Here is a 27,303-nt window from a genome sequence, read left to right on the forward strand (position 1 = left end):
TTGTAACATTTCTGTAGAATGACCCATCTATAAAATCCACTCATCGGATTGGCGAAAATCGATGCCGAACACCAAAACCCCAAGAAAAGTAAAAACCACTACAAAACCTGAAAAACAGTCATAACATCTGTTTGGGTTGTCCTATCAACAAACGGGCACCGGATTCGTGTTCCTCGCGTGATTTTACATGAGATACCACATTTTGAGCTCAATCGAGTGCATAGAGGCCTCAGAAAGGTGATTTTTCAATTTTGGCCATATTATGTGAAAAGTTGTCAGAGAAATCGAAAATTGCCCATAGAATCTGAACGGTGCATATTTCGGCCCAAAAAATTTGTGGCCTTTCTTAGACCTACAAGGACTACCTTTGACCAAAAAATGGAGGAAATCGGCATCGGTCGTGTTCCACGATCGGACTTTTTAAAAAAAAATGCCTCATACTCATAGCGTTTGGAATCTCAGTGAACTTTTTGACTTGTCGGGGCTGGGGGGCTTCGCCCCCAGACTCCCCTTTCTTCAAGACAGGGGTAATTTGCCTGCAGAAAACTCGATTTTTCGCCGTTTTTTTTGTGCTTTTCGGCTATAAAAACTGAACCATTTGAGCTAGGATAGTGAAATTTCGCGTGTGCCGAGCCAAGAACATACCTAATAAGCCTGCAAAATCTCAGCCAGATCGGCCGAGCCGTTCAGAAGGAGTAGTGTACACACACAGACAGACAGACAAAACTTTTCAACTCCACTGGAGTAACGGGCTTCGCTATCGCTCAGCCAACAATTTTAACTAATGTCACACAACTGATCACCGTCAGGGGGAGACCGGCGAGTGGAGGCTCGGAGGGTCGCTAGGCTTAGCTGTCAAGGCCACCAGAAACTATTACGATGTTAGAAAATTTATAACGAGAGATAGCGTTTTATTTTGTTTATTTTTTCCACTTTCCTTTCGGAACTACATTTATTATGAAATATACATAGTGTCCTACAAAAATACATACGTGGCAAGAGTTCGCTAACGTCGTCAGTTCAGAATCAACTTCTGAGATTAACTATTGAATTCAAGTTTTTCTTTTCAATATCAGTATAAATAGTAGGTTGCCAAATCATTTCCGAATTTCGAACATTATCAAAATGCATATCTTTCTCTAAGCTTTTCAATGACCCCATAAGCAAAATCGTCGTCTACTTCCTCTTCTTCGGAAGTAGAATCGTCGCAGTCAGACGCGTCTTGACAGCTGCTGAAGGAACAGCGCTCCGGCGCCCAGTTCTTGTTGTAGACGGCCTTGCTGACGTTTTGTCTCGCCTCCCACACTTGCAGGTCCTCGCGGTCCACTTTCAACCGGGCCATGGCAGAGAGGCCTTTCTCCGTCGCCTGGTGGAAAACGGTACTGACTGTGAAACACTGTTACGAACTTGACTAAACACCCAAGCAGTCGTTTAGTTTCACTCAGGTGCCCCTGAGTTGCCCCTCCCTCCATAACCCGCTCTGCAACTGCAAATGTGGGGCAGGCATGCACTAGAGAACTTGGAACAAAGTGTCCCACGCTTCCAAATGTGGGAAAATGTGTCCCACGTTTGTAAGCATGGGACAAACTGTGTCACACGTCAATGTTCCCTTATTGAAAGAAGCTTATCTGAGCGTTTCCGGGAGAAGAAGTCTATCTTTCCGTTACCGTGTGCAAACGCCGATCTGCTTCGCCAGATCTCAGAAATCGTCGTATTTAAACGTTAGAGCACGGCTTAAGCACTAAACGATGTCGTACATAAAATAAAGATGATAGATGCTCCACCCGGCTTTTTCACACGGAAACAGCAAGAGAGCCTTCTTTTAATAGGGGACATCGACGAGTGTAAGCGTGGGTTCAAACCGGTTCGAACCAAATTCGGTTCGGGTCGACCCGAAGACCCGTTCGGCATTTTCGTCTCGTGTTTCGCGATCCCTGTCAAGACGAACCCAATCGGACCTTCGGTCCAGCCATATCTTGGTTGGACCGAACGACACCACTTACTTCAAAAACGTCCTTGAATTTCTGTTAACAATTTAGACATTAGCTGAGTCCACCCCAGTGCGACACCGATGGTGCTGCTGCTCTGCGGCATCTCTCGGAACCTCCCCACGGTTCTTCCGAACCAACCGATGCAGCGCTCTGCTACCAGGCAAATTGTCTACCAGGCTGTGTCCATACCATTACCCGTGGATTTTTTCTACAGTGGGGTTGCGTACTCAGCTAATCTACAAATCGAAACATGCAGTACATAGCGGCATGCATACATGCCATGTACACGCTAACTGAAGCATACATTTGATGCATAAGGGATAGGGTGTTGCATCAGGAAGTGCTCTACAATCTGAAGTGTGTACTCAGTATGCATCTACAGATGCATACTTATAAGTACACACCTACAGATGCATACCTGTTAAGTATGCATCTGTAGGTGCATACTTGGTTAGTATGCATTAGTAGGTGTGTACTTGTCACCATATAAATGCCCAGTATCAAGTACACATCTACAGATGCATACCTGTCAAGTATGCATCTGTAGATGTGTACTCAGCCAAGTATGCATCTGTAGATGTGTACTCAGCTAGGTATGCATCTGTAGATGTGTACTTATAAGTATGCATCTGTAGATGCACACTGAGTACACACTTCAGTTTGTAGAGTGTGTACATGGCATTGCAATAGTTATTGCGTGCTTGATAGGCATGCGCTAGCAGGAGCGTGCTTGCAGGCATGGTTCAGGTAGAACATACAATGTACGTACGCTTTTCGATTCAAATAACAGGTATGCACCTGTAGATGTGCACTCAGCTAAGTATGCACCTACAGATATGTACTTTGCAAATGCATCTGTAGGTGTGAACTTGCAAGTACGCATCTGTAGATGCATACTGAGTACACCCCTCGGTTTGTAGACCACTGCCGACTGCCAAGTTTCAAGAATAATACCGGGAAGGGAAGTTTCATTACCGAGCATTCCTGGAGTATCAGGTCGGTGAGGTTCGGCAGCGCTCCCTGCGCTATGCCCTTGAAGACGGTGGACGGCACTCTCGCCTCGACGATCCTTAGCCTGGTTAGCTCACCCAGCCGGCCCAGAATAGTGTGGAGGTCGCGGGGCAGCGCCAATAAACTCACAGGACTGCTGCTGCTACCATGGCAGTCAAGTTCCAGTTGGCGAAGCTCAGGGCAATTGTTGGCCACCACCTGTGCAAAGCAAAGGCAAAACATATGTTTTACTAAGAAAATTTACGACCAGCCAAGCTGTTATCAAATTCATATCCACGAAGCCAGAAAGGGATAACTCCATTTCGGCCATGTTTTAGACAAAAAAACTGCAAGCAGAGAAAAATAAAACTGAACGAATTAATGTTATAGATGAAAACAAGTTCAAGCAGCATAAGTTAATTTTCATATGAACATTGTGGAAGTCAGCAGAAAGTGCTGGTTGCACTGCTGTTTCTTTTCGACTTGTCTCTTTTTTCCGTTTAAGGTGAGGTGTGGGTGAAAATTTGTCTCAAAATTGCTTACAATTAATTCTGAATTGAATTCTCTTGATATTTTAATGTGCAATATTGTTCTCTAAACGTCAGTATGATCTAAAGGTCTGTGTTGTGAACTCTTTAATAAGGGGTTCGTGTCACACGGACTGATGTATGTATGCACTTTTTCTGGTCACCCAACACTTACGATTAATGTCGAAGAAATGATTTTTCTACTCTGACCTTCCTCCCTGGAATAGTTCTTTGTGGTCCATGTAACAATGTAACAGAGAGATATTTCAAATAGCTGGCCACTTTCTCAAATCGTTTTACTCAGTGATAAAAAATTTAGAAAAAAACTATTTTTTTTTCAATAAAATAAATTTTATAGCATGCATTTGTGTGTACTTAGTGGACAGTAAGGTTTGCAGTGTTGGTGTTAATCCATTCAAGTATGCATGTACAGATGTGTACACTGAGAATCAAACGCTATGAGCATAGCGTCAATTGGAGCAAAGCGAAAGAATTGAACTTGAAGCGCAATGCCTCCCGCATGGCACGTAAGGTGCAATATGGCTTGCCATTGCACGTATGGTGTGATATCTCAGCTGCATTGCACCATACGTGCTATACTCATATCGTTTAGAATCTCAGTGTACTCAGCTAAGTATGCAGCCGTAGACTTGTATACTTACTCACAAAATCTATGTGTGTACTAAGTACAGTCCTCGATACGCGTGCTAAGAAGCATGCGCCACGAGGCGTGTATTTGCCTATGCATGTCAGGCGTAGGGATGAAGAAAGCTCCTCAAAGTGTGTACTCACTGGGGGCAGCCACATTGGATGTTTAGGAACACAAGATTTCTTCAGGATAAAGATTTCGACCGATATTACGCTCAAAATTTGCTCGTTTTTGACCTTTTTTGTGGGCAAGATTTCTGATTTCCAAAGATTTCTACCGCTCAAGGGGACACAAAATTTCAAGAATGGTTGCCCCCTCGACTCACTGAGTACACACTTTGAGGCCCGTGCTCATTCAAGTACTCACTTCGAGGCGCGTGCTGAGGGAAGCACATGCCTCGAAGCGCATGCTTGTAAGCACGCGTTTCCAGCAGTGTACCTAACACATATATTTTGTGTGTAGCTGTAGACCTGTAGATGCATGCTGAGTACTTCAGTTTGTAGAGCTGGTTCCCTCATCCCACTCTCTTGATCAAGTCTCGGTTCATGTTCGCGAGGTCCCTGTGATGCTCATTTACCTGCATAATACCTCGATGGGCATAGCTGTCCATGCCAAGGGTCAGTTTTCTCAAACGACGGACCACCGGTGAAGTTTCAAAGAACAGATCGAACGACTGGTGCTGATAACGGAAATAAGGGACGTCGATGCCCAGCGTGTGCAAACGTGGGAACGAATTCAGAATCCCGATGTCGCGCCATGGCGGCAAGTTGACCTCCTGCAGACCTGCGCACAGCGCCAGCTCACTGCCCACATCGAACGTGGGGCTTTCGAACGACCAGTGGTCCCAGGTTGACGCGGTCACAGAAAAAGATGTCAACCTGAAAACAAATTAGAATCAGACCATGCCGAGGAAGGACGAGTGGGATACAGGGTCGCCAATGCACTGCACTGTCGCCAAAAGGTACGGAAAATTCTGTTAATTTTTTTGCCAGGATCCCTCGTAGCCCTCTTATCAATATTCTCCGTAGGCTCTTACAATATTCTCCGTAGGGCCGTACAGGCCGTAGGGCCGTACAGGCCGTAGGGCCGTACAGGCCGTAGGGCCGTACAGTATTCTCCGTAGGACCGCACAGTCTTCTCCGCAGGACCTGGAAGACTGTGTATTGTCCTACGGAGAACACTGTAAGGTCCTACACTGCGAGAAAAAGTGTGGATAGCACAACAAATGTACAACAAAAACTGTACAATAAAAGTACAACAGGGATTGCGGAGAGTACAACGAAAATTGTACAAACCACAACGAGCCCTGGACTGCACAGCACTCGTCATGCCGATTCCATTGTACTTTGTGCAACAATTCTTGTACTTAAAAAGTACAATAAATACCTGATAAAAAATTTGCCAGAAATTTGTGTATTTTTGTTGTGGTTATTTCTAGCAGTGTACGGAGAATACTGTAAAAGCCTAGGGAGAGTATTGACAAGAGGACTACGGAGAATTACCAGAAGCTGTTTACAGAATTTTCCGTAGCTTTTCGCCACAGTGTGACAACATCGGATAGGTGGTTAAGATACGTCACGGGACTAGAGGCCCATCCCAGGAACGTGAATCAGCCATAATAAGCGTATTCACGTCGAAACGGATGTAACAAAGTGCACTACAAATTCAAGTGGGTACTAAGCATAAGCATGCTTCAGGTTGCTTTACATGCAAAAGGTAGGGGGCTTCAGCAACAAAGTGCATGCAAGGTTGGCTCCAGGTGGGGTGTACTTGCAAACATGCTCCAACGTGAAGCATGCTACGTACACACTAGAGTTTGTATAGTGCTCCAGCTCCACACTCTAAATGTCTTACAATGAAATTTGACCTATGTTATTCGTATGTTACAGTGAAATCGGCGCAAGCATAATAAGAAGCAATATTCCTTCGTAATACGAATCTTTTTAGCTTTTTCATTGTAAGATACAAAGAAAAACCTTCGTAATACGAAGAAAAACCACCTTCGTATTATGCTTGCGCCATTTCCTTCGTACTATGGGAAATTTCTTCGTAAGACATTTAGAGTGCATAGAACGTAATATTTTGTCACATTCGTTTCAACTATTTTTTCGTTCGTAGAGTACACTTACGTCTCTCTGCACGCTTGGATGAGGTCGCCCGCAACATCGCCGCTCACCCACTTGCCCAGACTCAGGTAACTCACAGGCCCTGTTTGACTGCCTGGGTAAACTTTCACCAGCTGGTTTCCTATGTAAAGCTCTTGGATCCTCTTGATACCATCGAAGAAGCGGAGGGTCTCCACGTCTGGCAGGCATTCCACCCACACCGCCACCCTTATCAGGTGGTCGCTGTAGTGGTCTAGGGTGTGGTACAGTCTGCTTTTATCACATTCCTCAAGTGGTTTTTCTTGCCACACGAGATTTAACACCTGGACAGGAACAGAAAGATTTTTGATCATCTTCTTTCAAGCCCAAATTTTAAGGGGGAGCCAAAGTTCATAGCTAAAAGTGCGCATAGGTTTTAGATCCAACAGGCTGTTAACACATTAAAGCTATAGTCCAGGAAAGTTAGTCTCAAAAAGGCCTTGACCCGGACAAAAATCGCAACAGCTGGGAACTTTCAGGATGTGTTTGGGGGTGTCCTGGGAACATTTCCTGAAAGTTCCCAAAAAATCCCTTCATACGTTCACCCGTGAGGGGAGTTCAAAGTTCGCCATTTTGAACTTTTGCCGCTCACCGGTTCATCGAACATAGTTTCCGAACTATTTGACCTACGGTGACGTGCGACAGCTCAAACTGCTCGTTAAGGATGCATCTTTTGGTTGTATTTATCAGAACGAACGATTTATGCCGTTTACACTGCTAAAAAGTCAAAAAATCAACAAAAATGTGTTTTAACAGTTTTTTGGTTTAACTTTTAACCTGTTTCACGGCCAGATGAGTAGGAATATCGAAAAATGTCTTTCTCTTAACGTTGTAGAGCGGAGTTTTCTAATGCGATTAGCCGCCTCGAACATAGCTCTAAGTGCAAAATTACGCTCTCAGCAGTCTGAACAAGGGCGGAAAGCGTGCTTCGGCGGCACACATACTGCGGGTTGCCTACCCGCCCCTTAGGGCACTTCCCATGCTTTCCGAGACGAGTAAAAAAAATATTGTCGTAGAGCGATGCGGTTTTCGCCATTCGAAGCGCAATGAAATGCAGAATCCAGCCATATATACTTTTGTCGAATTAGTCCAGGCATTTTTTGCCCAGGAACTCGAAAAACTGAAGTTTTCTGTTCAGGAAGTGTTCAAGAATCGACTGTGTCAATCTCAGAGCAAAACAAGAGCCATTTCCAAAAAAATACCTTTTATGACAATCGCAGGAAAGGCTTTGCTGTAAACGCTGATGTAAGATCGAAGCCTGTACGTCAACTAGAACCAAATCTAGACCGCCGACAGTTCTGGACGGCAGAGCTTGGTCGGCCAAGCTGCCTATCGGCGTTGTGGACCAACTTTGAGCGGCTTCTAATTCCAATCCAACGTGCTTACAGGGTCCCCCATTGCTGAGGAGTAGTATTTCGATCGTTCTTGTGCCCTCATTGGAATGGAAACACGACTGGCTACCTCAGTTTAGGCAAAATCCACTCTCAAAGTTGCCGAAATCGTCGACCGATGCCAAAATATCGCCAATCGAGCGGACTTCAAGTAGCTTTTGTGTCCAATCGGGGGGCCGTAATGACACAGTCTGTTCGGGATATTTTTCTCTTTTGCCCCCCTATATATGCCCTGCTTAAGGAACACGACTATCGGCTTAAGTTAAGCCTTGGCCTCTGCTCAAAGAGTGTAACTTTTGCGATTTCAATACTTTTTTCGCTATAATGCAGAAATATCATAAAACTTTGCGCCAAAACTAAAGCCGATAGTCGTGTTCCTTAAGCAGGGCATATATAGGGGGGCAAAAGAGAAAAATATCCCGAACAGACTGTGTCATTACGGCCCCCCAATTGGACACAAAAGCTACTTAAAGTCCGCTCGATTGGCGATATTTTGGCATCGGTCGACGATTTCGGCAACTTTGAGAGTGGATTTTGCCTAAACTGAGGTAGCCAGTCGTGTTTCCATTCCAATGAGGGCACAAGAACGATCGAAATACTACTCCTCAGCAATGGGGGACCCTGTAAGCACGTTGGATTGGAATTAGAAGCCGCTCAAAGTTGGTCCACAACGCCGATAGGCAGCTTGGCCGACCAAGCTCTGCCGTCCAGAACTGTCGGCGGTCTAGATTTGGTTCTAGTTGACGTACAGGCTTCGATCTTACATCAGCGTTTACAGCAAAGCCTTTCCTGCGATTGTCATAAAAGGTATTTTTTTGGAAATGGCTCTTGTTTTGCTCTGAGATTGACACAGTCGATTCTTGAACACTTCCTGAACAGAAAACTTCAGTTTTTCGAGTTCCTGGGCAAAAAATGCCTGGACTAATTCGACAAAAGTATATATGGCTGGATTCTGCATTTCATTGCGCTTCGAATGGCGAAAACCGCATCGCTCTACGACAATATTTTTTTTACTCGTCTCGGAAAGCATGGGAAGTGCCCTAAGGGGCGGGTAGGCAACCCGCAGTATGTGTGCCGCCGAAGCACGCTTTCCGCCCTTGTTCAGACTGCTGAGAGCGTAATTTTGCACTTAGAGCTATGTTTGAGGCGGCTAATCGCATTAGAAAACTCCGCTCTACAACGTTAAGAGAAAGACATTTTTCGATATTCCTACTCATTTGGCCGTGAAACAGGTTAAAAGTTAAACCAAAAAACTGTTAAAACACATTTTTGTTGATTTTTTGATTTTTTTAGCAGTGTAAACGGCATAAATCGTTCGTTCTGATAGATACAACCAAAAGATGCATCCTTAACGAGCAGTGTGAGCTGTCGCACGTCACTGTAGGTCAAATAGTTCGGAAACTATGTTCGATGAACCGGTGAGCGGCAAAAGTTCAAAATGGCGAACTTTGAACGCCCCTCACGGGTGAACGTATGAAGGGATTTTTTGGGAACTTTCAGGAAATGTTCCCAGGACACCCCCAAACACATCCTGAAAGTTCCCAGCTGTTGCGATTTTTGTCCGGGTCAAAGTCTAACTTTCCTGGACTACTAAGTGAGCAGTCTCTTTATTTGGAAAGAAATCGAGGGGTCCTATTCCAAAGATCATATCTGAGCGTTCCCCTCATAAGGCATGCGAATTTCACTCATTTTGATCAATTGGGACGGATACAAGAGTGAGCGGATTATATTTCTACATGCACAGTTACATTGACTTTTCATTCGACAGATTAAATTAAATTACAAATCGTATTGGCTTGTAGCTGTATCGAATGAGTGAAATTCGCCTGCCTTTAAGATAAAGATTCTCTTGAGGGGAACGTCCAGATAAGAGCTTTTGAATGGGACCCCTCAAAATAGCATTAAGATCACTTGTTGTTGGCTTGTACCCTCAACCACCGATTTACTCATTCGACAACAAAATATTGTCGTTGAAGGACTTCATGCGTTCCTGGTTGACTGACACATACATGAGTCATCTTGAATGAAATTCATCTTTCATTACTTGCCAACAAATTTTAGTGAGGATTTCTCAATATGAGCCGTTTTTTGGTCTGTCTACCCAAAAAAGTTTGGAAAAAAGGTTAAAAGTTCACTTTATTCATATAGTCAAAAGTTAAAAATTATGAACCTAGAACAAGAGTTGAATTTGACAATTTTGTCACTATAATCTCTTGTAAACATCTTAAGGATGATCCAAAAAGAATTTCAAGACTTTGCATTCCAATGAAAGACTCAGGTAGATTTGACGGTTTTCAAATTTTTTCCAGCGCCACTGCTTTTTACGCGGGAAACAAAAAGTTTTTATCGGGGAATATGATACTTTGATGCTTTGTCTATTAAACCCACCTATCCAGATTGGTAAAAACCGATGTCGGACATCAAAACCCCAAGAAAAGAAAAAAACCACCAAACTAAACAGGGTGACAGTCAGAACATCTTTTTGATTTGATCCAGGAAGCGGAAGAAGGGGATAACTCCGTTTTGACCACTTTTCAGGAGAAACAAAAAACTGTTAGCAGGGAAAGATAAAACTAATCAATGGAATGCTATAGATGATAACAAGTTCAAGGAGCGTTAGTTAAATTATGAGATGAACATCAGGAGTGTCAGGTCACTGCGTATAGGATTACTAGGACTTATCACTTTCCGTTAAAATGGAAAACAGAGTCATCGCAACTAATATTATCTTAACGAATTGGAATTTGGAGACAAGTCAAGTGGAACTGTAGTCAGGAGAGAGTATTGGTTCCTCTGGTGCATTTTTGGGACCTAGCTCTTTTTTCGTTATGGTTCTTAAAATGGAAGGGGGTTAAGTTGACTTGATTCTTTTTCAAGGATCCTTAACTGAACTCAACATTTAACTAACACTGCTGTCATAACGTAACATAAGACAATGTTCGCTATAGGTTAAGGGTACGGACTTATGAAAGTACTTGCAAAAGTATATCCACACAAATCCGAGACATAAAAAAATAACTTACCCTTTTGAAAAGATGTTAGAAGTTAAGGGTAATAACTTTAGCTCTTATCATAACGTTATGATGCCCTAATGAGGTAAGTTAAGGATCCCTGTTCTTTTTACAGTCGATACATAAAAACACAAGTTGAGTTATCTCATATCAACAATATGTTCATCAGAGTCATGTTGACTTTGGTTGAGTTGTTTCCATTTTCCGCTAAATTCAGGGTGTAAAAGGGGTAAAGTTGAGTTGTATCTTTTTTCAAAGTGGATTTTCTCCTTAACTACTAGGAACTGGATGAAATAATTTGGTGCAATGATTCAAACCATTCTGAGGCACAATTATATTACAAAAACTCAATTTGGAGATAAGTCGAATTATTCCCTTCTTCAGCTTCCTGGATCAATTTGTCCTAGTATCAACAAATGGGCACCGGATTCGCGTTCCTCACGTGATTTTACACAAGATCCTAAATTTTGAGTGCATAGAGGCCTTAGAAGAGCGATTTTTCAATTTTGAAACAATTGAGTAAAAGTTTGTCAGGGAAAACTTAAATTGTCCATAAAACATGAACCATGAATTTTTTGGACCGATAATTTTTGAGACTCTCTAAGGCCTATAAGAACTACCTACGGCCAGAAAAGGGAGGAAATCGTCATCGGTCGGGTACCACGATCGGACTTCTTTCAAATAAATGCCTCTAAGCAAATGCGGTCGAGGGCATCTGCCGCCTCACCCGCCTCGACCGAGAGAACTCGGAGATCTCAGTTTACTGGTCAAAGCAAAGGGCCAATACACTTCAGACGAAAGGTGGAAGAGGTAGTTAGACGGACTAACCTTGACATTCTTCGTGCAGCGCAGGAGGCTGACAGCCGGCCACGTGTCTAACGACAACGTGAGGGTGTGCAGGGCGGGCGCAATGCGTAGCACTCCGTTCTCGTTCAGGCCCTCCACAGCCTGCTCCGTGTTCTTGGCGGTCCTCGGCTCCTCGATGCCCGAAAACTCGACTTTAGTCCAGGCGCGCGAGCTCCGGCTCACAGCGCGCAGCGAGCGGCACACCCAGCCCAGGCGGACCAGATCCGCTGGCCCCAGCCTGTGGCAAATGCGATGAAGGACCAGCTCGGGCAAGAGAGGCAGCGAGTTCTGGGGGGCAAACGATTAAGGTTATTGTAAAGTAAAAAAAAGTGGCTACTTCACATTTTTTTTAAAAATACTTGTGTCAGATGTCTCAATGTAGGGGTAAAAGTTCCATTCTATTCCATAAACTCATACACAAAGAGTAGGGCCCCAACTCCTTTGAGTTTCTGAGTTATGGAGGTTCATGTAAAACCTCAGTCGTTTCTCCCAAATTCTCCTCATGACAAGGATTAGCTACCCAGTCTTCGGATTCTGGCAATTTTATCTATTTTGGAATAGAAAAAAGATAGCGTTGCCGGGTTTTAATATCTGCCTTAGTTTTCCTGTAAAACCAAAAACAAGACCAAAATGGGGCAAAGTCTCTTAAATTTAAAAAAAAAAAATTTTAAGAGGGCCTGGTAAAATAGCTCTTACAGCCTCTTCTCGACTGATATCTTCAAATCTGCCAATGCTATCTTTTTCCTATCCAAAACAAGACAAAATTGCCAGAATCTGAAGACTGGGTAGCAAATCCCTTGTCGTGTGGAGAATTGGGAGAATCGACTTTAAGTTTACGCAAACCTTCATTACTCAAAAACTAACAGGAGTTGGGGCCCATAACTTTGGGAATAAATTCATCCAATAAAAGTTGAGTTTAGACTACAAAATGATCTTCCTGTGAGAAACATTTCTAGGACATGCTAGTTTCACTTTACAGTATCCTTAAGAGGAAGATGAAGCCAAAACAGGGATAAAAGGGCTCTTCAACAAAGTTAAGAGGATGGCATGTGCCTTTCAGCGAAACATTTAACCCTTTCCAAGTAAGACTTCATATTTCCAACATATCTCTACACTGGGACCCGTTTTGAAGGAATAACATTTTCACCAGAACAAAGGTATTAAGATATTTAATAGTTGATCCATGAAGTGGAAGAAGAAGTTAACTCAATTTTCATCATTTTTCAGGAGAAACAAAAAACTGTTTGCAGGGTAAACTTAATCCAATCAAATGAATGAGGCAATTGGATTTTTGTCAAAGAAGCCCAAGAAATAACTGTGAAAATTTTCACTTTGAAGCATCACTCTGTAGTCGCTTTCTGTGATTTAAATCTTTACGTTGGAATGGAGTACGGAACCATATTTACTTAGTTCTCCCAGACGAGGTGGAGTTAGGTGACAGTTCAAGTGGAGCTGAGGTCTGCGTAGAGTCTATATTTTTCTGGCTTTTTTCCAACAAGTGATGTGGAGTTAAGGTTAAGGAAGGTGAAAAAACTATCTTCCATCTTAAGTTAAGGAAGGTAAAAAACTATCTTCCAAAGTATAGGTGGCAGTGCTTTGGTTTTTGGTGATTTAGTTGCTTACTATGAAAAACTTTATAGCCACAGACTGGACTCCCAACTGCCATTAGTTCTTAAGTTATGAGGGTTTTAGTGTTATTTTGGTCGTTTACTACTCCTTACAAAGAACCAAAAAGTTTCCAGAGGTGTGATTTTTATATTTTAAGGCCCAATGGACATGCAAACAGACTAGCAAAACCGGATTTGACGATATATGCATAGGGTAGCTGTTTTTTGTTTTTGTTTTTTTTTTTCCTGAAAATGTGTTTTGATTTGTTTACTTAATTTGGTACAATTTTTTTTTGTTTTTTGAGAAAAGTTTCTGTTTTAAGTTGGAATTTTGGAAATCTGGCTTTGCTGCGAGATACCGTCAACGGGGGTAACTTGGGACACTTTTTCACGTTTTTTTCAACGCCAGAGGCAAGATTCTCAACCCAGACCATTGGATCCCAACTATGTTAAAGTTTGACCCTTTCCCCATGATTTCATGCTTGTCTGGTTCGTTTGCCTCGATTATATCGTTTCCCAGCGGTCTCGTAAGAGTGTCCCAAGTTACCCCATGACCGGGGGTAACTTGGGACAGTAGGTAATTAGCTACGTTCCCATGTATCTATTGATGTTAATGGATGAAATAAATTTAAGTCACATCATGTAGACCAAGAATTCAGGCCTAGGAACTATTGTAGGACCGATATTGGACTATATCTAGGGCTCTACGTAGAACTCTCGTTTCTACTGGTATTATCCAAGCATTTTCTGAAAATTTCAAAATATGGATTACCAGAAGACAAAACTGCTGAGCAAGGCATCTCTTTCCATCATCAGCGTAAAATCCGAAGTTTAAGTTATGTCAGGGACCGGGTCAGTCAACTCCTAGAAGGCTAGGACTGCTGGAAACATGAGGAAAAGACTGTCCCAAGTTACCCCGTAAAATTTCGATTTTTGATAAATTGAAGTGTGGACCGAAGATGGGACAACTATAATCAACGCCCTTTTGCGAACGTTATTGTCTGCGTATGATCTAACAATCCAGAGATACTAAACGGCCAAATCTGCATTTCACTCCTTGCACTAGGGTCAACTTGTCAATGATTTACATATTTTGTCAAAAACCCTATTATGTAGTTTCCTGTTTCTCAAATACTAATTGAGATGTTATGCACCTCTTCCACCTTTCCGCGCGTGCCCTGAGGCCTCTGAAACAAAACCCTGCCGCGGGTTTGACGCTATGAACCCCCGTCGCTGAATGGCAGCACCAACAAGCAGTACAGGGCAGACTGTCCCAAGTTACCCCTGGTGTCCCAAGTTACCCCCGTTGACGGTACGCAAATCAATAAAGAACTTGTGAAACAAAAATCAAGTCTCGACAATTTTTGCTTCTACGCAAGGAGAATTTTTAGTAACGACTAAATTTGTTACATAAACTTCATTTACTCAGAAACTAATGGGAGTTCAGTGCCTCAACTTTGGGTTTAAGTTCATCTTATAGTAAGCAACTAGAAACCTAAATACAAACATGACGCCACAATTATTTTGAAAAATGATGTTTCACATTTTTTCACTTTACAGTAACCCAGTAACCTTAATTCTTTATACATTAGTTTCATAGAGACGCAAGTCTAGTTATCTCATGTTGCCATTTTGTGCAACGGAGTCATGTGGACTTCAGTTGAGTAGCCTCCATTTTCCGATGAAATTTAGACCGTAAAAGGGGTCAAGTTGAGTTTTATCCACTTTTCATGTGGATTTTCTCCTAAACTATTAGGAATTGGGTCAAACAATTTGGTGTAAAGATGCAAAGCATCCTGAGGCACAATAATAAGATAAAATCTCAATTTGGAGATAAGTCGAATTATTCCCTTCTTCTGCTCCCTGGATCAGTTTTGCGTCTGACTCCTTAAAATGGGTCCTTTCCACCCCACTACAACACTGGAAACCGCTGGAAACGCTGCCTCGACTTACTTGACATGTTGTGACGGTTTCAGCTTGATCCTGGCACTCGATCTGAGAAACCTCTTGCTTTCGGCGGACGCACGCTCTGCTGTGCACTAGCCTGTGCTGCACAAGGTGCTTCTCGCTGCAGTAAAACTCGTCTCCACAACGGCTGCATGACACGGTCGCCTTGGCGCAGCAATACACGCATCGGTCCATGTCCGGCCACTAAAAGAGAAAAAAACAACAAAACTTCAGTACAAAGTGGTTGAAGGAAGCCAGAACGGGAACAGCAAACAATTTGTAAACAATGCCCCCCGAAAAAACCTCTCTGAAAATCTTATAAACTATTTCAGCCTGTACGAAGTAAATCAGCTGCACATAACAAAGTAGTATTTTGAGCAAATGTAATCTTACAAAGAAAAAAGTTCGTAATTCACGAACTTTTTCTTCGTATAACTAACTAAATAGATCGTACCTTACATACTCTAAATATTTACAAGTTCTTCACTTTACGTCAACTGAACAACTGAACGAATCCAACCAAACTGATAAACGTACAGTACACGAAAGAAACAAACAAAAATCAAAGAAAGAAAGATAGAAAGAGCAAACATGTGGCTAGAGCATTTCGCCTTTGATTACGAATTAAATCGTAAGCTTCGATCCAAAACCAATAAAAATATCAAGTCAATTCAACCTCCAATGTTGACAGAGGCCTCACCGCCAAAGTGTACCTATAGTTGATTCTTGTTGGTTCACTGACTCACCGCTTAAAACTTAAGACAGAGACGACACGGGCGTGCCGGGGATCAGAGACAGCGCTGGGAGGTCAGCAGCTTTGTTAGAAACCGAATGGCACTCGGACGGAGTATTGCCAGGGCCTGAGTAAGCACTGCGTAACCAAAGCGTGCTCGGAATGCCACTAGGCGCCACCGAGACAAACTCACCGCAGAGCGGCGATGTGAGGAGCTCGCCACTGGAGAGCTCAAGTCACCACTCCGGCGCCGCAAGTCGCACTGTCGGTCGGTCGGGGTCGGGGCGACTTGGGTTCTGGCGGCCCCGAGCCGAGGGGCGCCGGAAAGTCCGTAATCCGCCGGGCGAGTGACGAGTGGCGATCGGCGAGCGGCAGGCCAAATCGCCACTGGTCCCCACCGATTCCGCGAATTCGCCTCCACTGCAAAGCCAAGTTTGGCAAGTTTGCTTGCCACAAATTTGGCAAGCCGTTTTGCATACCAAAAATTGACAAGCTTAGCCCGAAGATGCCACCTACCTTGCCAAAATTTGGCAAGCTTATGAAGATTTCCGACCAAAGCTTGCCAAATTTTGGCATTCAAAACGGCTTGCAAAAATTTGTGGCAAGCAAACTTGCCACTGGCTTTGCATTGTCTCTGCCGCCACTCGGGTCGCCAACCCCTTTGGGCCAGGCTTGCCAGATGTTGCGACTCGAGTTGCGACTCGTCGCCATGTTGACGACTTGATGAGCACTGGGATTCCAAACGCTATGAGTATATCACGTGTGGTGCACTGCACTGAGATATCGCATCATATGTGCGCCGCAGTCATATAGCACCTTACGTGCAATGCGTCCCGAAGATTCCCTGTGCTAATGAATGGGAATGGGGAGGCATTCTCATAGCGTTTGGATTCTCAGTGAGGTCTGGGCGACTTATTTGTCGACTTGAGGTTGATGGCAACTTGATTGGCGACTTGATAAACAGTTTAGCGATTTTTTGTCGATTTGCTCGTATTTGGCGAGAAAATGTCGTTTATAGGCGATTTCCGTCTCGTGGGTTGGCACTCTTGCGGAGCCTTCCCGCGCGGCGCCGCGCGGGGTATTTCCAACAGCGCGGTCGCTTGGCAACGCGAGGGGAGCCGTGCCCGTCGGCCCGACCCGAGCTGGCCAGCGCTTCCAGGGATTGAACCCTGCAGCAGCCCGGCGGCGGGGCAAACCAGGGGGCGGGGAACGCGCGGACAGGCCAGCCAGAGCCACCATCGACCTTGAAACAGAACTTTCAACCCGTTCCCAAATGGCCTGTAAGTAACACGGTTCGGCGCTCGGTGTTAAATAGAAATTGCCGCTCGCTTGACTACATGCTGGTGGCTTATTCCGTAGGCGATTGGTTCTTTTAACACTGCCGCCGGCGCCAACAAGTCCGCTGGAGGGTGCCCCGCCGGCTCGTGGCCGCGGTCAAGGTTGGGGGGAGAGAGAGAGAGAGAGAGAGAGAGAGAGTATTCAACCTCTTCGCCGCCACGGCCTCGCGGTCCTGCCGGCCGCTACCACATCCCGCCCACGATCTCCACCTCGGGTTCTGGCACCTCAAACTCCCTCTCCTAATCAGCCGTCACCTCCATCACCAGTAACCCGAACCGGCTTGACGCCCAGGACGCCAAACGAGGGGTCGTCAACTCACATCGCGCGTGTACGAGGTAATACAATAGTATATGGTAATACACATCCTATATTACCGTTATTTGGCTCATTTTTCATACTTCCTATGCTTTAAGTAGTCTATTCGGTAATATTTATGGATTTTTAGCAGTACATAATATAACAGTAATATAGAGCCTGTGTACGAAGTAATATGCAAGCTGACGACGCCTCGACGCAAAAGACTGCCTACTTTCAGGCGAAATGCCCGACTTTTTGCCTACTTTTCAGGCTGAATCTTTCCAATTTTTCCGAGGCCAGGGAAAAAACGGAAAAAAACACTGATAACATTAAAAAAAAACCAGTGTTTTTTCCGTTTTTTTCCCTGGCCTCGGAAAAATTGGAAAGATTCAGCCTGAAAAGTAGGCAAAAACACTCTTAATCTTCTATAGACATTTTATTCTACATTATGAAAAAAATTTTCTGTGGCTTAGTGATTTTAGAGCGTAACTATAATATAGTAAAAAATCACGGTGTTTTGCTGAAAAAAAATCTCTGTGAGCTGCAGATAATTTCATGAAGGAAAATACAGTATTGCAGACAAATATTTACTACAGCAATAGTAGTTTAATATCATCAGTGGACAGATACGAGAAGTCAATGACAACAGAATATATTGTCTGTGCATACAGTAAAACTATTCTACAACAACAAAGAAAATTCTTTGTGATGCACAGAAAAGTTTGTCTGTAAGTCTACAGAAAAATATTTTGGGATTGTTTGGGAACTTCGATAGTGCTAAAATGGGTTCAATAACTTCTTTATTTCCCATCCAAACCTATGTCATGCCTAGACATTTTTTGTTCGCCTTGTCAATACAAATCAATTGCTGCAAATAAATACCTATTTGGGCCACTTAAATTCACTCATTCATCTTTTACCGTTGGTAAAAAAAAAAGTCCATGGAGATGCTGAGAGTGAATTCACGGTAAAGCACGCAAAATGGCCGTGCAAGCTGGCCGCAGCGAAATGCCGAAGTTATTTGGTACGTAGTGGAAAGAAAGAGCAAATATTGCGAGCGACCTGGTAGGCCTGCAGGCTTGAAAACACGGCCCGATCTTAAGAAATTAGTATTGTTGTGTCTCTGGGTGGTGGGTGAGGGTTAGAGGGGGCGAGTCATGGGTCAAGGAAGGCAACTGGAATTGGAAGGGTTTTATTGGGAGCTTCGGTGCACGAGTACTGGTCGCGGCCGTGGCTGGCAGAGCTCTGGGGCCCGCGGTCACCGGGGTGCCGCCATTTATCGGTTCCGCGACAATGGCGCCGGCTTCAGCCGCGCTCGGGCGTTCGGCAGGTTCGGCCCGCTGCTCGGCTCGTGCGGGGGTGTCGGGCCGGGCCGTCGAGGAGCCAGGAACCCATCAGTATCTGCAGGCCAGTGCGGCCGGGTCCGTATTTTGACCTCCGTGAAGCTGGCAGAACCCAATTTTGCACAATTGATCGGACATGTCTCAAAAAATTGAGCACGAATTGAGCAATCGATTGCACTATACCGTTTTATTTGTGCATGCTCGGAACAGTACTTACAGCGTCTTGCTATTGGGTTCTGCTGGGTTCACGCCAGCAGCGCCCAATTGAGCTACAGCAACGGGACAGGTGCCAGAAAATTGAGCACGAATTGAGCAACCAATTGCACTATACCGTTTTAATTGTTTTTAATTTTAATTTTTTGGCACCTGTCTCGTTGCTGTAGCACGATTGGGCGCTGCTGGTAAGTGTTACCTGGGAAAACGATTGTGGTGGATTATGACCTTCGTTTCAACGCACAATTAAAACGGTATAGTGCAATCGGTTGCTCAATTCGTGCTCAATTTTTTGGCACCTGTCTCGTTGCTGTAGCTCGATTGGGCGCTGCTGGCGTGAACCCAGCAGAACCCAATAGCAAGACGCTGTAAGTACTGTTCCGAGCATGCACAATTAAAACGGTATAGTGCAATCGATTGCTCAATTCGTGCTCAATTTTTTGAGACATGTCCGATCAATTGTGCAATATTGGGTTCTGCCAGCTTCACGGAGGTCGTATTTTGCCTGGCCATGGCTGGTCATGTTATATTGTGCATGGACCATTTCGGCCATTCTGGACCTTGAACGACCAGTGCGGCCTGCCTTAGTTATATCACGGCCTGACCGGCCTGTGGCCGTGATTTGCTCCGGCCATGTAGGCTAACCACAGCACTCGGTGCGGCGGCCAGCGTGGCTCGGCTCGGCGTTGCTCGACTCCAACAAGACCCAGGTGGGAGATGGCAACGTCGAGCAACGTAGTGTTGGTGCGAATTTGCCCACCGCCCTGCTCTCGCTCCTATCGCGCACACTAAATTACCACATACCGGACTTCAAAAACCTTCTGAAAACGAGTCCCCAAGAAGCGCTTCATCTTCTGTACGTCGCCGACCTGAAGGTTGGGGAGGGGTTCGGCGCATTTCGCCGAATCTACACCAACATAGATGTGGGCACAGTGGAAAAGCATCGGCTCCACAAGTCGGTGAAGGAGTACATGCAGGTCCTGTGGACGCAAGCAACTCCAGGGATGGAGGTGTACCAGGATGATGTGAAGGGCTATGGTCTCCACGTCAGAGACAAAACGTGAGTAGAAGCTCTACACACTAAATTCTTATGTACTTTTTAAATGCATAATGACGCATAATTTATGCATAGTTATGCATGCGCAGAAACGTCCATAAGGTATGAATAAAATTATGCATCATTGTGTACATTTTATGCACCTTCCTGCATAAAATGTACACAGTGATGCATAATTTTATACAGAACATATGGACGTATCTGTGCATGCATAACTATGCATAAAAAAGTCCATAAGAATTTAGTGTGTAGAGCAGCACGAAATTAAACATGCACTTCGTAACGCACGGATTTGTGCGCGACAATGCACGACTTCGCGCATGCGCAAGTATGCAGGAAATCGTGCATTTACGCGCACAAATTCGTGCGTTACGAAGTTCGTGTTTAATTTCGTGCATTTGCTCGCAGAAAAACGTACATAGTAATTTAGTGTGCGTCGCGTGTGTGTGTAGCACTCGTATTGGGCCTCGCTCGGTCCCGGCCCTCGGTGTTGTTGTCAATGTTGTGCAGAACAGTGTAGGGACGGTAGTGAAAATGAACGGTGAGGGTGAAGGAGAGGGAAGTGGAAGTGAAGCTAGTGGCGATGTTGACGCCAACGACGCGACGCAGAAGAAGCGGCAGCAGACCTTGTCTGTGGACAGACCATTAACAAGCAGTGTGCCTTGTGCAGGCTTCAATAACTCCGCGGCAGCCGCAGCTGCTGCTGCGGCCAGTGCAGCTTAACTTCAACCCACTGGAGTACAACACCAAAACCAGGCTGCTCAACAGGCACCTGACAATCAAGGTAAGTTTGCACCCTCCTTTGCCACACGCTGTTTTCCCTGCACCTACATTTTTTTGAATTAAAACTTTACCCAGTCTTTCATAGGTCTGCCTCAACCGTTTCCATGGGCAACGTTTCCCGGGGACGCAGTCCAAGAACCAGAAACGCAGCTGAAGTTCACAACTGGCAATTTGACCTGCGCACGATGTGATCTTGAGAAGAGAGATTGCTTTGTCTTCAGTTGTTCCCATTTCCCCTTCTGTCGAGACTCAAATCCTATCAAGTCTTACTCCCGGAATGATTAAATGCCCTGTATGTAAGGTGCAGGTCAACGATGTGAACGTTATCAATCGCCTTGAAAAGGTGAATTAACCGTAAAAAAAAAGGCTTTGTATGGTATTTAATGTCGATAATTTGACATTTCATGTGTTGAATAAAACCCTTTCACATTGAAGTGTTTTTTGTGTTCCCCTCCAATTGCTTTTTATCAGAGTACAAGGTAGGTTTACGCCAGACCGCGTCTTGTCGTAACAGGCTTCGCGATGTCTCGCGGCCTGTTCCTCCAATCCGCGCCTGGCGTACCTACCTTGGCCTGCGGCGCTAGCCTGCCTTCGGCAGGCATTGGCTTGTCCATCGTCGGCTACTTCTTACGTGTTGCATGCTGTGGGGCTCCGCCCCCCAGACCCCCCTTAATTCTAGAAAGAGTTGCTTAATCTACAGATAACACGATCTTGACCCTTGTAACTTTTTAACTTGTCGAGGTTGGGGAGCTCCGCCCCCCAGACACCCCTTTCTTCAAGACAGAAGTGATCTGCCTGCAGAAAACTCGATTTTTCGCCGTTTTTTAGGTGTTTTTCGGCTATAAAACTGAACCACTTGAGCTAGGATGGTAAAATTTCGCGTGTGCCGAGCCAAGGACATACCTCATAAGCCTGCAAAATCTCAGCCAGATCGGCCGAGCCGTTCAGGAGGAGTAGTGTACACACACAGACAGACAGACAGGAAAAATTTTTCAACCCCACTGGAGTAACAGGCTTCGCTATCGCTCAGCCAATAAGACAATATTCAATGAAATGACTGGATAAAACTTGGTGAATTAAGAAATAAGGGGAATCTGATTCTAAAGAGAGAGGGAAATTTTTTCTTGTAAGGTTCAATTTGTTAATAATCAGCACAGAAAGCAGCAGACACAATCATAAAGGGTAATTATTCATGCCCATCTACCCAGAGAACCTACATTTGAAACACTACAACAGTGGTCAGTAATTCATGTAGGCAATGAAGAAGAAGGTGGCGACGGTTAGTCGAGACCGCTGTAACTAATGTCGAATAAGGAAGGGAAGACTACAAGACCCATTCTATCTCAGCAGTAGAAGTTGGCCTACGGGGTCTTGTTATGGACCTGCAACAATTATGAACATAGCATAATTCAGCCACATTCCCCAGACAGGATGATTGGCTGAGCGATAGCGAAGCCAGTTACTCCACTGGGGTTGGAAAACTTTTTCTGTCTGTCTGTCTGTCTGTCTGTTTGTCTGTGTTCACTTACTGTCGTTCCTCGCAGTTCCATCAGTCCACCATCATGGCCCCGACTCCTGACGAGATTATGTCTGCAGTATACTCGCATGGCTGGATAGCCACTCCCTGCCTGGTTTTGGTGAGCCTCACCTCTCCGTCCCTCCCTTTTAGCTGTGGTCCCTCCCTACTGACCTGTTTGTTGTGTTCCAGGGTTGGGGCCCTCGCTGCCCTCCGGGCTGCGGCCCTGGGCCATGGGACTTTACCAGGCCAGTGTCACCGCCACCGGGAAGGCCCACCCTCTGATCATGCTTCTTGATCGAGACGCCGACTGGCCGACTTCCCTCCTCCTGTGGGTAATTCCACGCCAACTTGAACACTCATAAACCTGACGTCGTCCGATTTCAACCAAAATTGGTGAATCGCCACCAATTAGTGTCTAGAATGACCCCCTAAAATGGTTTTGGCCAATAGCCAATAGTTCCGGAGATATAGCACTTCACCATTTTTGGCCATTTTCCAAGTTACAGAAACAGTGTTTCACTTAAGTGCCATTATCTCAGCTCCTATTGGACTTACAGGTCTGATTCTGTGCTCATTGGAAAGGGAATGAAATTTTGCATCAAAATGAGGTACTATTGGGTTAATAGGGCAAAAACTCAAATAAATGTCTTTTTCGATTAAATGTTTAACTTGAAAATGTCGTTTCCAAAATACGTCATCCTGGAAAAAAAAAAATTTTCACCAAAAGGTCTCCTAAGGTGTCTACTTTAATGTCCTAAAGTGCTTCAAAAAGTATTTGAGTCTTGCAGTATTTGCAGGGGAAACCGTGATGAAATGTGCCCAAAAAGTGCACTTTTTTCACTCTTCGCCCAGCCTACGATGGTCCTGTTGCAGTCCCACTCCTTCACCACCCTCAAAACTGTTACTCCTATGCCCAGCATCGATTGGTATGTATCAAAGTAATTGTTTGAGTAAGTATGAGCGCTCAGGGAAGGGGTCAGATCAAATTCCAGCTTAGAACTTTGCGTAACAAGACATCAAATCGACTACTGAGTAACTCCACCCCAAGGTGGACCGAGATCTGGGATTGGGTCACGGATTTGGTTCAAACTTTGTGGGTTCAATAGGTACCACTAGTACCTATCAACCCTTAAAGGAAAGTTGGCTAGCTCAATTAGAACCTGAGATATTGACATTTTTCTAAATTTGAATAATTTAGCGGAAAAATGTCGCTTCCTGATTCTTTTAGGGTAAAAGTTGTTTTTTTAGTTCTGGCTTGTGATTCTTCTTTCTGGTCATAAAAAAAGAAAATATAGGGTGGTGGTAGTCCAAGTTTTGTAGGTTGCTTGGTTTGGCCTACTTGAGCAATTCTGTCGAATTCATTGAAACTTTCATACCCAAAATACTCCACCTTGGATTAGAACCTGGTACGTCTCATTCCACTTCTTTGGTGGCCTATATGGAATTGCTGGTACTAGGAACTAAATAGCAGATGTTTTTTAGAGTAAAAGAAGTAGAATGAGACGTACCAGGTTCTAATCCAAGGTGGAGTATTTTGGGTATGAAAGTTTCAATGAATTCGACAGAATTGCTCAAGTAGGCCAAACCAAGCAACCTACAAAACTTGGACTACCACCACCCTACATTTTCTTTTTTTTATGACCAGAAAGAAGAATCACAAGCCAGAACTAAAAAAAACTACTTTTACCCTAAAAGAATCAGGAAGCGACATTTTTCCGCTAAATTATTCAAATTTAGAAAAATGTCAATATCTCAGGTTCTAATTGAGCTAGCCAACTTTCCTTTAAGGGTTGATAGGTACTAGTGGTACCTATTGAACCCACAAAGTTTGAACCAAAGCCGTGACCCAATCCCAGATCTCGGTCCACCTTGGGGTGGAGTTACTCAGTAGTCGATTTGATGTCTTGTTACGCAAAGTTCTAAGCTGGAATTTGATCTGACCCCTTCCCTGAGCGCTCAGACTTACTCAAACAATTACTTTGATACATACCAATCGATGCTGGGCATAGGAGTAACAGTTTTGAGGGTGGTGAAGGAGTGGGACTGCAACAGGACCATCGTAGGCTGGGCGAAGAGTGAAAAAAGTGCACTTTTTGGGCACATTTCATCACGGTTTCCCCTGCAAATACTGCAAGACTCAAATACTTTTTGAAGCACTTTAGGACATTAAAGTAGACACCTTAGGAGACCTTTTGGTGAAAATTTTTTTTTTTCCAGGATGACGTATTTTGGAAACGACATTTTCAAGTTAAACATTTAATCGAAAAAGACATTTATTTGAGTTTTTGCCCTATTAACCCAATAGTACCTCATTTTGATGCAAAATTTCATTCCCTTTCCAATGAGCACAGAATCAGACCTGTAAGTCCAATAGGAGCTGAGATAATGGCACTTAAGTGAAACACTGTTTCTGTAACTTGGAAAATGGCCAAAAATGGTGAAGTGCTATATCTCCGGAACTATTGGCTATTGGCCAAAACCATTTTAGGGGGTCATTCTAGACACTAATTGGTGGCGATTCACCAATTTTGGTTGAAATCGGACGACGTCAGGTTTATGAGTGTTCAAGTTGGCGTGGAATTACCCCCGTGGCTTCTGCCCCACTTCGGGTTGTTGAGTGAGTAGCCTTTCCGCTGCATCCTGACCTGCGCCCCCACCCCACTGGTGACCTTACCTCTCTTTCTGTAGACTCCCTGAGCGCGGACGATGTGTTACATAACTGGTGTACAAGATGCCTCGCTGAACTCCGTGCCGGGTCCACCTATTCGCCGGCCCTCAGCTTCGCCTCATCCTCCGTGGTCGGGACGTCCATGGAGCCTGGGGCTCCTTCTGCGTCCGGTCTTCATGTCATGATTAGCCCTGTTGCCCCCTTGTCCCCCCCTCCATCTCCCACTTCCCCCCACACCCCCTACGACCCCTCCCAGGCCCCCTACCTGTTTCGGTTTGTACATGAGGACTGCGACATCTTTAATCGCGATGACCCTTGTTACTGCTTTACTATCACTGTGGAAGAGGAGCCTCTGGATGAACTTAATATTGTTTGGCGAGAGTGGATGGAGCACGAGTTTAAGTGCTATTGTGAGGAGCAGCTGCGCCTGGCGGCTGAGCTCCACCGGCCAGAACCCTAATGTGCAGTGTTTGAGTGATTTGCTGTGTGCTATGTTTGAGTCCAATACACCATGATTTGCCCTGTGCCTCTTCGTGTTCTTCATTCCCTTCTTGGCTCCGCTCATGAAACAGAGAGACAGTCGTTAGGCCTGTTCACACCATTAGCCTAGTTACGTGTCATGCATTACGCGTTTGGCGCTTGGCTAGGAGGTGGGCAATTAATTACTAAAAAGCCAGGCATAAAGCAACAAGCATCACACACATGCCACCCCCGTCCCCAGGAAAGAGCGCGTGGAGCTGCCGCCACGATAGATTGGACCTAAGCCATCCTCCCTACCGCCTTTCCCTACTGAGCAAATTTATTTAAGATGACAGGAAAAGGAGCGATACACATCGGCAACTTTGGACCGTCCCGTACATTAAGAAATGTGCGAATTTCACCTATGTTAAACCCTTACGGGATTTGAACCTAGTCTGGGGCAAAATAGATAAAATTTTCGTCATCGGCACCCTCAAAAACGTCAGAAAGAATGCAACAACTCGAATAAAAAGAATGTTCAAAATAAACCCCACTGGGACTTGAACCCGGGGCCAAACTTCTCCGATTCGCTTGAAATTGGCACCGTCGGTTTTGTCTTGTCGCCCTGCTTCCAAAAATACCCCTACATGCCCTCCTGGCTCTATCCGTTGCCGAAATCCTCCTCGACCCCATGTAGACCATGATGCACCTGCAGCAACGCCCTCGGGGCTTGGATCGGATTTGCTGCCACCGGGCGGTTCTTAGGGTCACCTGAGGAGGCTGCATACCAAATTTGGTCAAGATCGGACTACGGGAAGTCCTCGGACGAACGGACGGACGGACGCACAGCAGGGATCATACTATATGCCCGTCCCTCGTCATTTTTTTACAAAAAATAAACGGGACGGGCCAAAAATGCAGGTCGCGGGGCTCAAACGGGGCTCAGGTCGGGGCTTAATACGGGCTCTGAAAATTGGGGCTTGGGTCGGGGCTCAACCCGGGCTCAGGTTGGGGCTTAGGTCGGGGCTCAGGTCGGGGCTCAAACGGGACGGGGCTCATGTCCTGTATGCCAAGCGGTACACGCGCCGTCATTATCTGGGCCTCACCGTTTCCTACATTCATGTTCTGCCCAACGGTAAATGGAAGATGGACACGTGTTACCTGTTAACCGTTGAGTTTGAAGAAAAGGCCACTGCTGAAGAAATGAAAACAAAAAATTGTGAACAAATTTGCAGAATTTCAAAATTACAGAGTTCAAAGATGTGACTTTTATTACAGACAATGAGAGTAATGTGAAGAAAGCTTTAGAAGAGTGGAAGAGAAATTACTGCACGGACTCAACATTGTACTGAGATCAAGTTTAGAGCTAAAATACTACGAACTTGTTGATTGTGTGCTGGGCGCCTGTCCCGAGTCCGCACTTTTGATCGAGCAGTGTGATGCCGCAGTGCGGACTATCAAGGAGCAGTCCAAACGCCGCTTAGGGAAGCTCGGAGTGTATTTTCTCTCAGGCTCCAGCCCAATTGGCCGCCAAGCACCGCTCAGGCGATCTCCTCCATCTTCTCCGGAAGAGGAATCACCTGAGCCGTCCTCCGCGGAGCCATCTCCACCGAAGACTCCCGTGGTATCGATTCGAGTGCCGCTTCCAGACACTCCTCACGCAGTCTACACACCAGTTCCAGCCTTAGACTTCGCGGGCTACGGTGTGACACCAATGACACCAGCAGTGGCGGGGGCACAACCGGGAATTCACCGATCATGAAACACTGTAGGTGAAAGTCCGATTTCGG

At 45.0% G+C, this 27,303-nt stretch overlaps 1 protein-coding gene across 8 annotated transcripts; it reads right to left on the bottom strand.

The window, feature by feature from the left end:
• Positions 1–904: 904 nt before the first annotated feature.
• Positions 905–25,309, bottom strand: LOC117640559. Of its 8 annotated transcripts, none has more exons than XM_034377102.1 (7): positions 25,061–25,309; positions 15,110–15,307; positions 11,532–11,837; positions 6,287–6,585; positions 4,735–5,035; positions 2,967–3,200; positions 905–1,366 (listed from the first exon to the last, which is right to left on the bottom strand). In XM_034377102.1, the coding sequence occupies exons 2-7, from the start codon at positions 15,296–15,298 to the stop codon at positions 1,121–1,123; spliced, it is 1,575 nt and encodes a 524-aa protein (XP_034232993.1). In that variant the 5' UTR covers positions 15,299–15,307; positions 25,061–25,309; the 3' UTR covers positions 905–1,120. The 8 variants fall into 8 exon arrangements, with proteins under 8 accessions (XP_034232993.1, XP_034232987.1, XP_034232994.1 ...); XM_034377096.1 differs by lacking the exon at positions 25,061–25,309 and adding an exon at positions 22,397–22,968; XM_034377103.1 differs by lacking the exon at positions 25,061–25,309 and adding an exon at positions 21,044–21,305.
• Positions 25,310–27,303: the final 1,994 nt, after the last annotated feature.

Source organism: Thrips palmi, unplaced genomic scaffold (assembly GCF_012932325.1).
Source record: "Thrips palmi isolate BJ-2018 unplaced genomic scaffold, TpBJ-2018v1 HiC_scaffold_12, whole genome shotgun sequence".
NCBI lineage: Eukaryota > Metazoa > Arthropoda > Insecta > Thysanoptera > Thripidae > Thrips > Thrips palmi.